The sequence below is a fragment of the Arachis ipaensis genome, chromosome B5 (assembly GCF_059453495.1).
Source record: "Arachis ipaensis isolate K30076 ecotype BB chromosome B5, ASM5945349v1, whole genome shotgun sequence".
In the NCBI taxonomy this organism is placed as follows: Eukaryota; Viridiplantae; Streptophyta; class Magnoliopsida; order Fabales; family Fabaceae; genus Arachis; species Arachis ipaensis.
In genome coordinates, this window is record NC_142440.1 from 39,498,982 (window position 1) to 39,514,663 (window position 15,682).

Genomic DNA, 15,682 nt, shown 5'->3' on the forward strand with positions numbered 1-15,682 from the left:
AACGATGTTAACGTTGACGAACACGGGGATATGATTGGGAAGAAGATAACAACGGCAGTGAAGAGGAGTTTGAAGCCAACTATGAAGTCGATGACGAAAATAATGACAGAGACTTGGTAGGTAATCCAGCGGTACAAAATGAGGCGCATGTGATTGTAAGTCAGCACCCTTTTGGCGTTCCGTCTTTTATGCGAACTCTAGATCTCAAAGCCATGCATGTCCCAGAATTTCTTGAGTATGCGAATATCGGTATGTTATCTTATGGTTTTTTTAATTAAAGTTACCGCTATCATTTATTTTATTTGCATTGTCCAACTAACGGTGGATCGCATGTCGTAGGTGAAGGCAACGTTGCGGCAGAAGATGGTGAGTTTAGTGTCGGAATGGAATTTGATTCTAGACAGTCGGTGATATCTGCAATCAAAAGCTGCACTATCTCTAGAGGAGTTGATTACATTGTTTATGCCGTAGACATTCTATGCAAAATGCAAAGGTTATGGTGAAGGGTGCGATTGGCTTATCCGAGCTAGCTTGATTCGAAAGAAGGGATGTTGGGAGATCGAGAGATATAATGGCAAACACATGTGCACCATGGGCACGATTTCACAAGATCATGCCAAGTTGGACTCAGACAAAATTGTAGATGCCATTTAGGCCTTTGGTTGAAGTAGACCCGTCGATAAAGGTGAAGTCTATTATTGCAGAAGTTCAGTCCAGGTTCAACTACACTGTAAGTAACCGCAAGGCTTGGTTAGTAAAGCAGAAATTTGTCATAAAAGTTTTCGGTGATTGGAAAGTTTCTTACCAGACTCTGCTAGTATGGTTGAAAGCAATGACTGCGAAGATGCCAAGGTCTCATGTTCAAATAAAAACGCCCCCCGTTTACCATGAGAGTGAGGAGGTTCAACATTTTTTGGAGCTTCTATCCATGTATTGTAGCATTCAGACACTACAAGCCATTGGTGCAGATTGATGGCACACACCTGTACGGAAAATATAAAGGTGCACTTCTAGTTGCGGTAACACAAGATGGGAACCAAAACATTGTGCCTATTGTATTTGCGATAGTCGAGGGTGAGATGGCAGATGCGTGGGAGTTTTTCCTAACCAATTTGTGGAGATATATTGTTATCATTGATGACGTGGGAATTATTTCTAACTGCCATAACTCCATCGATGCAGCAATAGCTCGCTGTAACAGAGCATGGTCACTACCAAGAGCATGTTACATGTTCTGCATCAGACACATCGGGTCCAACTTCTTAAAGAGGTTCAAGGCTTCGTATTTGCATAAACTCGTGGTTAACACAAGTATTTGATTTCACTATTATGATCCTATTCATAGTAATTTTGTGGCATCTGCTTATGATTAAATGATTTGTTCAACAGCTATTCTAGGATAGAATAGGAGTACAACAAAAACTACTAATGGCTTAAAGAGCAGGGTGAGGCATATACTCAATGATTCGATGAGATCGATGTTCAGAGATGGGTGTTGGCATTCGACGGGGGTCATCGTTGGTGCTCATATGCCGGGGCCTGAAAGTGGTGCTCATATATTAGAACCTAGATAATAATTAGTAATAATTAAGGGATAAGTATTGTTTTGGTCCCTAACGTTGAGGGTTAGAATCGAAACCGTCCCCAACGTAATTTTGGGTTTAGAATCATCCTTAACGTTTTTTTCGTATTAAAATCGTCATTTTAATAAAATTTTTAATTTTATTCCTAAACTACCCTTATTTTAATAAAAAGTTATAAAAAAATTTTAAAAAAATAAAAGAACACGTGCCACTGCCGCCGCTGCCTCGCTTTCTGCTTCTGCATCTTGCTTCTACTTTCTTGCTTTTCTGATTTTGCTTCTTGCTTCTGCTTCTTACTTTCTTGCTTTTGTTTCTTGCTTTTTGCTTCTACTGCTTCTGTTTCTGCTTTCTTGCTTTTAATCAGAAATAAAATCAAGGAGCATTTTCAAGAAGGTTTATGATATGAGCACGGGATCCTGAGCCAATGCTACGATTTGTTGACCATATTGGACAATATAGTCTTGCCAAAATTGTCAGATGCTGTAGATACTTGGGAACCACATCGAGAGACCATTCCTATCCACACTTGGGTGAATCCATGGCTACCAAGTATAGAGCACAAGTTGGAAGGTATTTACCAGGTCATTCATTTTAAATTGAGTTCTGTTGCCTGGCATCCAAGTGATTCCAATTAAATTGATTTCAATTTTTTTGGGTAATTAAATGGGCTTCTGTGATTCCAATTCATATCATGGTGGACATGATGGAGAAGTTCTTCTTCATAAAGTGGCTTCAGGTTTTGTATCACTGGTTGTGCTCAAATCCTAACTTTGAAGAAGTTATGAAGTGGTATAATGGATGGTAGTGGAGGGTATTTTTGTCCAGAAAAAGTTAAAAGGACAATTTTAATACGAAAAAAAAATGTTAAGGATGATTTTAAACCCAAAATTACATTGGAGACGGTTTCGATTCTCACCCTCAATGTTAGGGACCAAAACAATACTTATCCCAATAATTAATAATAATTAATCAACCTGAATAATAATAATTAATAACAAATCAATAATAATAATTAATATCAGTAACATTAATGATAATAAACCTTAATAATACATGAAATCCTTGGTCATAACCCGGTGCCAGATACTGGTGCTCATGATCCGGCACCTGAAATTGCTGCTCATGAGGGAGAATTTGTTGCTGAGGTCCAGGTAGTTCTTCCTGTTGTTCCTGTGGTTCATTTGCGTCAGCCTCTTCACCTACAAATCTATTTGACAGTCGTAGGTGATGCCCGTACTGCTGGTAAATCAGTCATTGTACACCGGGAGAGGATGAAAGTCAACAATCTCATCCCCTAACTGCAATGTGTTATAGCGGCCAGCTATCCACAAGTTAACCCATTGAATGTTCCTCTCTCTCCAGTCATGGTTCTGTGGTCCTGTCAACCGCCTGCAATGATCACGACCAATCTCAAATGTCGGGTTTGGTAGAAGTTGTTGCAGCCCAAACTGCCGTCTAACTCGGTCTGTCGGGTGCCACTCTATACACTCGAATGACACTAATGGCGACTTTGTGGAGCACATATACAAATTTACAGCGACTGGAACCCCCACTTCCATATACGACCGCCATATAAACTGCACATTAGTAACCACGAGACCGACTAGTAAAATTATTATTCTAAATAAGCAGCCTAACATAAAAGGTTAAAACGTACACCGTCGACTCCCATGTCATCGAGTCCTCGCCTAAAATGCGCGGTAGACTTCCGCGTGTATCTTGTATGCCGGCGCCAATAACTCCACCAAACCAAAATTAGAATGATAACAATAACAATAACAATAACAATAACAATAACAATAACAATAATAATAATAATAATAGCAGTAAAAAAATACCGTCGCGCAAGTGGAACACCAACATTGACGAGCTGATCGCGAGGAATAGGCACCAGGAATGGCATACGCTCCCACGCCCAAACAAAAAGTAGTATGAGTGACCCATCTATCTCTTTACAATTGTATCGTGATGCACGACACAACAATCTGTATAAATGTGCCAGACTGGCTGCCCCCAACTGTATAGTAAAATCGGGTGGAAATTCCGAAGTAGAGGCAGAAACTTCGAGTTTAATGAAGTGGTAGACTTATCCGGAAACACAACCGTTCCGAGTATCCAGAAAATTTGAGCCCAGACGTACCGCTCAATGGACTCCTACATGTCACATGGCTCGGTGTCTCTGCATCGCGGGGCCCATGCAAGATTCACTTTACCCAATACGTGATCCTGCGGACTGGACTCCCGACCAAAACAAGCAATGTAGTTCTCCACCAAAAACTGGTGATTGCTGTCTGATCTACCCGTGATGGGCTCCCCATTAACCGGGAGGCCAAGAATATATATCACGTCTTCCAGCGACCGTCACTTCACCGACTGGAAGATGAAACATGTGGGTTTCCAGCCTCCATCGTTCCACCAAGGCACTCAAGAGTGCAGAATGGCCTCTCATTTCTCCTACTCGCGAAACGTGTTGAAACCCAGTAAATACTAGTGACGCTGTAGCTACTTCGTTAGAGGTCTCTGGCAAATTTAGTTTTTTGGACAACAAATTCCTAATAATTTGCAAAAAGAAAAATAATAATTATTAATATTACTTCATAACTATTAACAACAACAACAACTATCACAACAATACTAATAATAATAATAATTTCTTAACAATAATAGTTAATAATATATCCAAAAAATAATAATAATAATAATAATAATAATAATAATAATAATAATAATAATAATAATAATAATAATAATAATAATAATAGTTCATAATTAACAGTATGATAAAAAAAACTATTATTGTTATCATAGACATTATTATAAACATGTAACAACATACTAATTATAACTAAAACATTAACTACTTCCATAAATCGAAAACAAAAATAATAATAATAATAATATTAACAATAATAACATTACTAATGATAATAATTATAATACGGTTGTTGTTGTTGTTGTTGTTGTTGTTGTTGTTGTTGTTGTTGTTGTTGTTGTTGTTGTTGTTGTTGTTGATGATTATGATGATGATGATGATGATGATGATGGCTCAAATGACATAGTCTCTCCATACTCACTTAAGAAGTCGCGGATTCGAATCTCCTTATCTTTATTAAAAAAAATGACAAAAACAACAACAACAACAACAACAACTAATAATAATAATAATAATAATAATAATAATAATAATAATAATAATAATAATAATAATAATAATAAGGGTAAAGTATATTTTAGTCCTTGAAGTTTGGCAATAATTTCAAAAATATCCCTAAGTTTTATTTTATTTCAATTTTATCCCAAAAATTTTCGATTTGCATCAAATATACCCTCGACGGCTAAATTTTCAAAACAATTAAGATCAATCTAACAATAATGCATGAACATTATGCTTGATTTACTTGTGTTGAGGGTTGTTCTTATGAAATTGTTGTTGAATTGGTCTTTAATTTTTTGAAAAATTAGCCGTCAGGGGTATATTTGATGCAAATCGAAAACTTCTGGGACAAAATTGAAACAAAATAAAATTTAGGGATATTTTTGAAACTTTTGTCAAACTTCAGGGACAAAAAATATACTTTATCCTAATAATAATAATAATAATAATAATAATAATAATAATAATAATAAAATTACTAGTTAAAACACAAATGAATAAAATCCAAATAAATATATTTATCCATCATAAAATAAAAAAAATAAATTACTTACCCATTGAGGATTATCCAAATATTCAATAATGTGCTCTTCAATTTTAGTAAAATTACAAACCATTTTTTGTTATGAACTATCTAAAACTCTAAACCTTCTATTCTTCTTCTTCCTCCCACACTTTTTCTCAAACCCTTGCAACCTCTCTCTGAACAACCCTCATGCAATGCTCACTCTAACCCACCTTCATCGTAAATTTTAACTCTCCTTCCTTCTATCCACCTGCATTTTGCGTTATAAAGACCTGTTCAACACTCTCCTCCAACACGTAACGTTTATGTAGTTGGGGAGCTTGCCAAATGCAACCTGCATTTTGTCCCTGACAGTTGCCAATCGCAATCTCTATTTTGGGAGTTACAAGGCGGTCAACATAGCAGGCCATGTTTGTATGCATGGGGCATGAGACACGTTTCGAGACTTAGATGTCCCTCTCCTTCAAACGCAAGCTGCGTTTTACAACAGGATATCTTTTGCTTTTTCAAATGCAGAATGTAACTTGTATTTTATAGATAATTGGGTACGGCAAATTTACATACCTAAATATCATCCCATGTACCAATATATCATGATATTATCATTTTTGCATTCATTAATAAATTAATTTCTGGATCTTGTTAATATGTTTTATTGTAATTGTTATAAGAATAAAAGTAATTTTTATTATTTGATCGGTTAGTTATCTATAAATTCAATTCTATAACATTACTCATGAGCTTGGTATTGAGGTTTCTATTATTGACACAGAATAAATTTTCGTTTAAAAAATTTTTAGTAAGAAAGAAAAAAAATAATATTTAAGGGTGTCTGCAGATCGGATCGGATTGGATATGGCCGAAAATTCGATCCGATCCGCACAATTTTCATCGGATCGGATATTGGATATATCCGCATAATTAAACCTTCTCTTTTTAATCATATTTCTATGTAAAAGAATTCGATAAAAATATTTCTTTCATACTTTTAAATTTATTTATTCCTAAAATATTTTTAATCAAACTCTCTCTAAATAACAAAAATAAAATAATACAATATATGAATAATAATTACTAACTAAAACATACAGATAAGTAAATATAATACCAAATATATATATATATATATATATATATATATATATATATATATATATATATATATATATAGTGCGGATCTGCAGATCCGCGGATCAGATACGCGGATGTAGAGTAGATATTCGCGATCCGATCTGCGGATCGGATCGTATCCGCAATTTTTGGATCGAATGCAGATATTTACCGCGATTCTGCGGATACGATCCGATCCATGGACACTCCTAATAATATTAATAGAGATGGGTTATAAGTTTTGATCTTTTTTATGTTTTTAGGAGAAATTAGGATTTAAAAATGTTAAAGAAGGTGATAGAGGATAATTTAAAAGTTTTATATATTTTAAATGAAAATATATCATTAATTTTGTTTGTCCGTGTTTAATTTTATCGGTGTCTAAATTTTTAATGGGTAAAAATAGTGATTTCACCTTATTCTTTTTCCAATTACCCTAATTTTATTATAACACACTCACATAGAGGGAGAAGAGGGCACGTAAAGAAAGAAGAGAGGGAGAACCAGAAGAACACAAGGGACAGGTGAAGAAGAAGAAGAAGAAAGGGAAGAGGGAGGCGATGGCGGGGAGGGGTGGTACTGTCGCCGGGTCACAGTCGTGACTGAGAGAGAGAGAAAGTTCGGTTGAGAGAAGCAGAGAAGGGGACAGAGGAGGTTAAGCTCGTCGTAAAAGAGAGAAGAAAAGGAGAAGGCGACGGCGTAAGAAGCCATCGCCTCCGCCGCCGCCTCGAGCTAGAGAAGGAAGGGGAGAGAGAGAGAGAACGCGACGAGCAATGGGAGGAGGGGGTTGTTTCCGCGCTGCCGAGCTTCCGTCACCGTCGCTGGCTCCCTTCTCTGTCATTGTCGCGTGTTAGTTTCCTAAGCTAATTCTTATTAATGCTTTGAATAGTAATGTCAGTTAATGTATCTAATATATGTCTCTTGGATTCAAAACAGAATATATAAAATGGTTGGCAATGTGACAGGAATTTAATTTCCAGCATTTGGTGAAGAATCTTTTAAGTTACATCTCTGCATAAATTATATTACATATGATGAAGAAATTTTTAAAAGCATCATAATTTGGTCAGCTACACCAAACACATTTTTAAAATGAAGTAAGTCTTATGGAAAAGAAATAAATAGAAGTCAGTATGGTTTGTGTGGTTGGTGTGAAATGTGAGTTGCATATAGTGCTTGCAAGGATCCTTTGTCCCTTAAACTGTGAACCTTTCATCCTTTTACTACAGAGAATTACTCTTTCATTATCGAAATATTAGCCTCTTTTACCAAATCTTTTTTCACCCTTCAGAACACAGGAAAGATCTCAAGCCTGCAACTGCAACCATGGTTGGTAACAGTGACACTGAACACAGCACAACACAGAGGTGGCGATTCACCTGGGAAGCACAATCGCCTACCCCAACACTTCGCCTATTGCTCTTAAACACTGACACCACCTTCAACCCTTCCCTCCAATGCTACAATCTCAGTGTCAAATTTACTTCCCCACACTCTGTCCTATCCGTGGAATGGTCTGACTCTGATGGCGCTGCACCCTCCAAGCTCAGCGTTCCGGTTCCAAGGGTTTTGGTTGACAGGGAGTCACTGGTGATCTTCCGGGCACTCAGCGATCACATTGAGGTGAAACTCTGCCTCCTCCTTCCTGTGAATCACCCCATCCTTTCCTGCCTGCCCGACGACCTCCAAAATCTGTTGCCCGGTGCCTCCGGGCCTCTCAAAATGCAATCTGGTAATCTTAAAATGTTGCTTATTTGGTGCCATTTTGGGGCCTTATGTTTTTTTCTTGCAACTTCGTGTTGAAGGGTTTGTGACAATTGCATTGACTTTTGCATGGTATAATTGTTTATGTTACCTCTGTTAGTCTCTGCATTCCCTTGGGAATTGTATAAATTCCTTCTTGTTCATGCTAGGTTTTGCTATATTGGTATAAACGGGGAGAAGTTTTCATGGATTTGGTTCACATATAATACCTAGATCAAATCCATGAAAATTCCTCCTCCCCAATTCTTCATTAATGAGTTAAAGTACAATTCTTAGTACTGAACAGAGAGGAATGAATGATTGACTAGATGAAAATGCTGCTTGTGATTATGACAGGTCCTCGGCTTAAGAACAATTTGTTAAATTTCTGCCCTTTTAACGGAATCCTGTCCCACAGCTTCTTGGAGATTGCTTACTTTCCTCGTTCGTTGTTTCCTTACATTGAAGAATGTGTTCTTTCTATTATGTGTTAGCTAGTTTCTTTATGTGTTCATTTTGGCCAATAATTTTTGTTCTTTCTTGTTGCTTCTTTTCTGTGTTTGCATTATAGAAGATGTTGATGTTATAACAGTTTCTTTTTTTTTTTCTGGGTTCAGATGTTGAAAGTTTATCTTCTAAAGGAGAAGTAGACTTCTATTGCAGAAGATGCTCATTCCAATTAAACAGATATCCTCTGAGGTAAGATTTTATACTTCTCATTTAAATGAAAAAAAAGGGAAAAAAAAAAAGAAATATTGATTATCTAGTATTTTGTTGACTTTTCATAGATAGTTTACCCATGAAGTGCAGACATAGTTGCTTTATGGTTCAAATACAAGAAAGCAAACTGATGAGACTTCATCACTTACAGTTTTACTACCAGTAAACCTGGGTTTGCTAATTCATACAGTTTTTTATATTTAAATATCTTCGGCATTCTCATTTTTCGTCTACATCACGTATTTAGGAATTTTGTTGAAATGCCATCAGCGAATTGGAGGGAGGTTGCCGACAACTGGTTTGGGGCTTGTTGTTGTTCATTTGGTGGTATAAGTGAGAAGCTGGTGGTAAGGTATGCTAATTCTTATGCATGTTCACAGGGGATATGCCTATTGAGCTATACATCTGTCACTCTTTGCAAGGATGATCTGCTGGAATCTAATTTTCCTGAAGTGTGTGCACAAAAAGGGTGTGATTCTGTCGTCGATAACCTTGCAGATGAAATTGTCTGCAAAGCCACAATAACCTCTGGATTAACCAAGGAAAGCACCTCAACCTTCAATCATACTGATACAAGTCAAGTGATATGTACTTTTAATGAGAATTCAAGGTTTACATTTCCTCAGAATGAAAAGCTTTCTGTGAATTTGAGACATGAAGTCACTGTGAATAAGCGTAATAATAGTGACTTCTCTAATTCACATCCAGATTCAGATGGGGCTGAAGATGTGGCCATCACTCCTAATTGTTGTGTTCATAAGGCTAGTATTCTTGGGGATGAAGACATAGAAATTCTAGGAAATAAGAGATCTTTCCTCAATGGGTTTCTTGAAGATGTTTTCATGGCTAGATCTTCAAATCTTTCAAATGATATTGATTGGCATGAATTTAAATGCCCTCAATGCAGGTCTCTTCTTGGAGCCTACCCCTGTTGTGAGGGCCTTGCTCCTGTAGATGGAGGAGTACGATTATTCAAATGTTTTATATCAACCTGTGTGCCAAATGGAGGATCAGGTGACATATTCAGGTTAGCCAAGATAATTCTTCTATATCAAAAAGAAAAAACATGAATGATTTTTCTGAAATTGTGCCCTAATAACACAAATGCAGCTGATTGTGATAAAGAAGTTTGAGTAAAAGAACTATGATCCTTGAGCATCAAATAAATTGTTGATACTAAAATGTTTTTAGGGAGGTAACATATATTGAGGATCCTAAAACAAGTATCTGAGTGCTTTTTTTATTTGAATACTTTTGTGAGTGACATTTTATCTTTATTCCTTTCCAACTGCTCATTTTAAGTAGGATCTTGGTGACAAGTGTCCTTAATACAAAAATAGATGGATTTCATAGAGAAAGTAAATCTCTATTGCTTTTACTATCAATGGAAATTTCAAAATGTTATTTTTCTATAAATTCCTTCCATATGTATATTAGCTAGGCCATTTTAAATATGTGCATGCAAAATGTGGGGTGAAAATTGGATGCTTTGGACTGGATCATGATGGAGATAGGTAACAAATGATTAATTTGCTTTTGATGATTCATAAAAAAAACTATTAAAAGATTCAACACCTCCATGACCCATTTAGTAAACTATTCAACCCATTCGATTGCTCTAGTTATCTATAATTTACAGCATTTCCTGGTCTTTCCTATATTCCTGATTCTATTACTAGGAACTATTTTATCTTTGTAATGGCTAGCTCCTTTAGCTAAAGCTTTTTTAAAGTATATATATATATATATATAGTTTCTATTGCTTCAATGCTTATGGCAGTTTTAGTGGAACAAACCTTAAGAGTTCAGTTTAGTTTATTTATTTATCTTTTTAATTTAGAGCATGAGAGTTGAATTTATTCTTAGGTTTGATTGTCAATATGGATGAACTGAAATAATTCTGATGCATTATATTCGTTTCCAGCAACTATACAGTAGACAGAATGTTTGCAAATCAGTTGGTGGAGTGTGCAAGTGCTGAATCTTCCTTCCGGTTTGTTATAAGAGAGCTAAACACTAAATCCCCTGTCCTGCAAATTGTTCTTTTAAATCCAGACAATTGGTCATGTTTTGGCAGTTGTACAGGCACTGGGGATGAAAATATACTTCCTAAATTACAGTTACAGCCCATCATCAAGGTACTTTTTTCTGACTGCATGACTGGAGATGAAACTCAATTAAGGTCAGTTATCAAGTTTGAAGTTTTTAATTCTTTATTCTCTTCAAAGTTGTTGGCTTGGGCTTTAAACTTAGGAGCATCTATAACTTCAATCTTACTCCTTCAGATCTATATTGCTCTTTAAAAATTAATTGTTGTTTGTCTTAGATGTAAAGAATTCAATATGACATAAGCCCAAACAGTTAAGGATAGCTGGTACCTCTGGTTCATAATATCTGTTGCTTGAGTCGTTTACACAGGAATTTAAGGAACCTAAATTCAAGACTGATTGCCTTTATCAAAATACCCTTGGTGTAAATGTTTCGTTATCTTTAGTGCTTAACGTTGTGTGGAGGGTAAAGATGATAACTGGTTAATAATGCTACATTGAAATGTGAGAATGGTAAATTATTGAACAAACAATGTCTTCAGTTAAGGTAGTCATAAGTGAAATATGGTTTGTTATGAACCGAAGGACTTGGATTCATGGTCTCAAACTCGATATTCATTTGCCTCCTTTATATCTATTGCATTGATTGGTTCTTACGAGGTTGGATAATTTGTACAGAATAATAGAGGAATGGGCGACAAAGAATTCAGCTGAAGATATTTTCATGCTGACCCAACAAATTGAAGAATTGGTCAGGTCGTTGATGTCAGAAAAGGATAAATATCCACCTTCATGTGCTTCCCTTCAAAGGTTAATGTTGTCATCTGTGCAACGATAGGTGATAGCAAGCTTCTCAATGACTCATTCATCTAGTCATCCATGTTTTGATTAGTGATAAAGAGCAAATAATGGAGGATTATTTTTGAATGTACAAAAAAAAGTAGATGGCTATGGTTAATTGATAATTCCGTGGGGTAAGCCAAAATGTGGATAAATGATCACAGCATAGGAGTTGTTAGACGACCCTCAAATGAGACTACCATGGAAACACTTAGAATTTTGTAGTAATTATCCTGAGCTTAAGAAATGCATGAGGGCGGAATTATTTTCACAGAAGCTATTTGATCATGGTGAATTTACATATATACATTGGGGAAAAAAAGGGCTGAGAGTAGCTTTAGATTCGAAGATTAGAGATCTAACTTGTATTCCTTCAGAGTTCAGATGATCAGTAAGAGTAGTGTGATGTCATATTGCCGTGCGTCTGGAGTTCTTGTTACTATATAGATTTTGTTTAAAATTGTAGGATTAGTTTATACTCCTTAATTTTCTATATGTATCCATTAGTATATGTAACTGGCTGGGCTGCTGTTTTTCAATGAAATTGTATTTACAAAAAATGAATTACAAATTTCGAGACATCATGACATGTATGATGTTAAATGTTGAGGATATGAGTAAAAAGGTCGATGAGTCTTGCTTGTAGCTAATTAGCTATTAAATTTAACGATAGGAAAGTTTACACATGTTCCATACTATATATTTGGAACATTTATGTTCCAATCAGCAGAGGAGTTAAGATAGATTGTGGGCACTAAATTAAGGTACGTGAAAAGAAACGCCTTTCAATATGGTAAAATGGAATTCCAAACAAAACCCTTTACGTGCTTATTGAAAATGTAAAAGATGTTTCAGTAGTTAGTATTATATATAATGTAAAAAATTAAAGAAAATTAAAGCAAAATGATAATGTACCCATCTTTATCGATTTTCTTATTGAAATAAAGTTTTAAAGTTACTGCAATTACATGGATAGAAATTTTGATATAAATTGTTTTTTGGTTTTTATTAATATTGAAATGCATGGAAAATATGATATAACTATGAAAAATTGAGTATAAGAGTGTACTCTGCATTGTAATTAAATCTTACCTTTTTAACTTATTTCTATCCTTGCCATCAATTAATATAAATATATTCTAAATTCTAATATCATATTATTATTATTATTATTATTATTATTATTATTATTATTATTATTATTATTATTATTATCCATGGATTAATGCTATTCTTTATATCCAAAAGCATTAATACAAAAACATACCAAAATGTGGCATTGTTAAGAACTTAATAGATAGAGAGTACACCAAATCATACTAAAATTTACCATGTCCTAAACATGGACTTTTTCTATTTTATCCTTTGGAAAAAAAAATCATATTAAAGTTAGTCAAATCAAAATTACATACTGAGTACTAAAGTTAGCCAATCTAAACTTTCAAATTCAATGCAATTATTATTCCAATTGAAATCACTACTACACTGCCAAGAAAGAAAAAACAATATCTTGACAACTATTAAATGACATACACAGCAAATTTTATTACCATATTAACTTTACAAATTTTTTAAACAAAAAATGAATCGTATATCATTATCTTATAACATTCCAAAATATTTATCGTAAAGATTAAATACTACTAATATGACAATTATAGTCCTTCATAAATAATGATATTATCCTTAAATCAAAATAATAATAGAAAACAAAATTTACATCAAACATATATCCAATAACATTTTAAATATTTATTATAAATATTAAATACTATTGATTTGACCATTATATTAATACAGAATTGAATCACTATCATTGTTAAGTCAAAATGATAATGAAAGAGAAAATTCCATACATTGCATACGGCTCTCCAAAACAATCTTTTAGATACCAAAATCCTGTATTAAAAGAATCTCAAAATCCTTTAGGACCACTCTCTTTCAAAACAGTGGGCTTTTCAGCCATGGCAAGACAATAACGGGCAATCTCCCTGAACTTTGGAACGCTCCTAAGGTCTACTTTGGTGCCATCTTTCAAGGTGATCACAATGTCACCCCACTCACCAATAAACCTTGGCACTACCTGAATGTATGAATTTCAGTACTCATTCAGCCAAAAACATATTCATCATAAAAACTAAAATATCTACATTTAGATATCATGCTCAAACTCATTTACTCTTTCAAATAAAAGTTAAATTTCAGGAAAAAACTCCAATACAAATGGCATAACTAATAAATGTAAGATATGTTTTGATGTCAACCTAAAATTTAGCAAGCTAAACTCAATTCTAAAATCCTTAGTTGGGATGGCCCTAAAAAACTTGTATACGTTGGAGCCTTATTTGTGAGTAGTGTAGATTCAATACTGAATTAAGATTACTAGACATATAGACATAGTCTACCATTCAATTATTAATAATTCTTTGCATGTTAAGATACAAAAACATTCATAATTCATATTCATCTAATAATTATATTATACTCAATGACACCATGATCAGTAATTAGGCTACACAACATACTTGAATCACCTTTATTCTTGAAATTAACATACTAAATATTCAATCCAAAAATTGCAAGAAGTGTTCAAGTAGTGATTTGTAATAAATTCCTGTAAGATCTAACTATATCAGTATACTAAAACAGGATGTGATTTGAAAAAACAATATCAGCTCAAAGAATGACGACGCTACTGAAATTAGAAAAGAAAAAGCAAAACAGAAATAGATAACTTGAAAAAGAAGAAAGTGTTGCATTTGTTTGTAAGTCTAGAGAATAAGTGTCTACACCACACTTGCATCTCAAATCAAGAATCTCTTCGAATCAATCAATAACTAACTGAATTCTGACTCTAACTAATTGCACAATGTACAACCTACTAGCTGAATTTTGTCTTCACCTTTAATATATACAATATTTGAGAGTCCAAAGATTAATATCACTGAATTATGTACAATTTAGAATTTAAAGATAATGTCACCTGAACATCTTTGACAACTGAATAGGAAAAATCGCTGCGGTCCTGACCGGTGAGACCAGAGATAACAGTCACTCTAAGGTTGGTAAACCTATACCTCAAGTTGAAAGCACGGGACACCGCAGCAAGAGTCAGAGGGAGCCACAACAAGGTGAATCCGAGGAGAAGGTTGGCCAAGAGATCTCCGTAGTGGGCTCCGCCGTCGAAAAAAATAATTTCACCCACGGGTTTTGATAGGCTGGAAGCCGGGGCTGTGGTGGTGCTAGGGGGTTTGTTGGTGGGAGAGGAAGACACATGGAGCTTTGTGATTGGTCTGCGGTGTAGAGTCAGAAACTTAGGGAAGAGTGATACAGAGGTACGGTGGGTGATGGCAGCACTAGTGATGATTGGTGGTGGCAAGAAAAGTGGTGTTGTAGCCATGAGTGAGGGTAGTGTATTGTTGAGCGTTATGTTCTTTTAACTCTTCAATTATATTATCCGAAATATTAAATTGAGTGGCAGAGAAAAAACACAATAGAATCAAAAAATCTTTTCTTTGTTTATTTTTTCTTCTCTCTCACTATCTTAGTGGTTGATGATGTAGCCAAGTCGCTCAGTATTTTATTTTTGTCTGAGTACATTGGAATACAAAGAAATTGAAAAGCCGAAGCTTACATAACACAAAAAAGTTCCGTTTGCAAAACTTCAAAAATAATTTGTTTGAGTTTGATTCATGAAAAATAATAATTTTAATGTTTGGTCCAATTTTTAAAATTAAATTACAGTTTTTTAAAAAGTTATTTAGGAGCTTACAGAGAAATTAAAAAGAATGACTTCTCTCAAAATAAAAAACTTTTTATCATATATTTTTTAAAATAAATACTTTTAAAATTAAAAATTAAAATACAAAATAACTTATTTATAAGCTACTTTTAATATAATTATTTATTATTTAACCTATTTTTTTAAAAAAATTTAATTAAACTATTTATCCAATCT

The 15,682-nt window shown here is 34.5% G+C and overlaps 3 protein-coding genes across 3 annotated transcripts; 2 read left to right on the forward strand and 1 right to left on the reverse strand.

The window, feature by feature from the left end:
- Positions 1–643: 643 nt before the first annotated feature.
- On the forward strand, positions 644–1,319 carry LOC148563919 (uncharacterized). Its single transcript, XM_088486979.1, has 2 exons — positions 644–852; positions 947–1,319. Exons 1-2 carry the CDS (start codon positions 644–646, stop codon positions 1,317–1,319), a joined length of 582 nt encoding a protein of 193 aa, XP_088343105.1.
- A 5,466-nt stretch (positions 1,320–6,785) lies between these two features.
- On the forward strand, positions 6,786–12,132 carry LOC107643549 (HECT-like ubiquitin-conjugating enzyme (E2)-binding protein). The gene is made up of 6 exons (XM_088488076.1): positions 6,786–7,222; positions 7,665–8,105; positions 8,734–8,815; positions 9,084–9,863; positions 10,761–11,018; positions 11,563–12,132. The coding sequence occupies exons 2-6, from the start codon at positions 7,700–7,702 to the stop codon at positions 11,720–11,722; spliced, it is 1,686 nt and encodes a 561-aa protein (XP_088344202.1). The 5' UTR covers positions 6,786–7,222; positions 7,665–7,699; the 3' UTR covers positions 11,723–12,132.
- A 1,241-nt stretch (positions 12,133–13,373) lies between these two features.
- LOC107643550 (NAD(P)-linked oxidoreductase superfamily protein) lies at positions 13,374–15,178 on the reverse strand. Its single transcript, XM_016347230.3, has 2 exons — positions 14,708–15,178; positions 13,374–13,807 (listed from the first exon to the last, which is right to left on the reverse strand). Exons 1-2 carry the CDS (start codon positions 15,122–15,124, stop codon positions 13,640–13,642), a joined length of 585 nt encoding a protein of 194 aa, XP_016202716.1. The 5' UTR covers positions 15,125–15,178; the 3' UTR covers positions 13,374–13,639.
- Between the last annotated feature and the right edge of the window lie 504 nt (positions 15,179–15,682).

Excerpts from the sequence above, each read along its gene's own strand:
- LOC107643550 (XM_016347230.3), bottom strand. The coding sequence starts at position 15,124 with ATGGCTACAACACCACTTTTCTTGCCACCACCAATCATCACTAGTGCT. Across the intron at positions 13,808-14,707 it reads CAGTTGTCAAAGATGTTCAG|GTAGTGCCAAGGTTTATTGG; the intron begins GTGACATTATCT and ends TCATACATTCAG.
- LOC107643549 (XM_088488076.1), top strand. The coding sequence starts at position 7,700 with ATGGTTGGTAACAGTGACACTGAACACAGCACAACACAGAGGTGGCGA. Across the intron at positions 8,106-8,733 it reads GCCTCTCAAAATGCAATCTG|ATGTTGAAAGTTTATCTTCT; the intron begins GTAATCTTAAAA and ends TTCTGGGTTCAG. Across the intron at positions 11,019-11,562 it reads GGAGATGAAACTCAATTAAG|AATAATAGAGGAATGGGCGA; the intron begins GTCAGTTATCAA and ends TAATTTGTACAG.
- LOC148563919 (XM_088486979.1), top strand. The coding sequence starts at position 644 with ATGCCATTTAGGCCTTTGGTTGAAGTAGACCCGTCGATAAAGGTGAAG. Across the intron at positions 853-946 it reads ATGACTGCGAAGATGCCAAG|ACACTACAAGCCATTGGTGC; the intron begins GTCTCATGTTCA and ends TGTAGCATTCAG.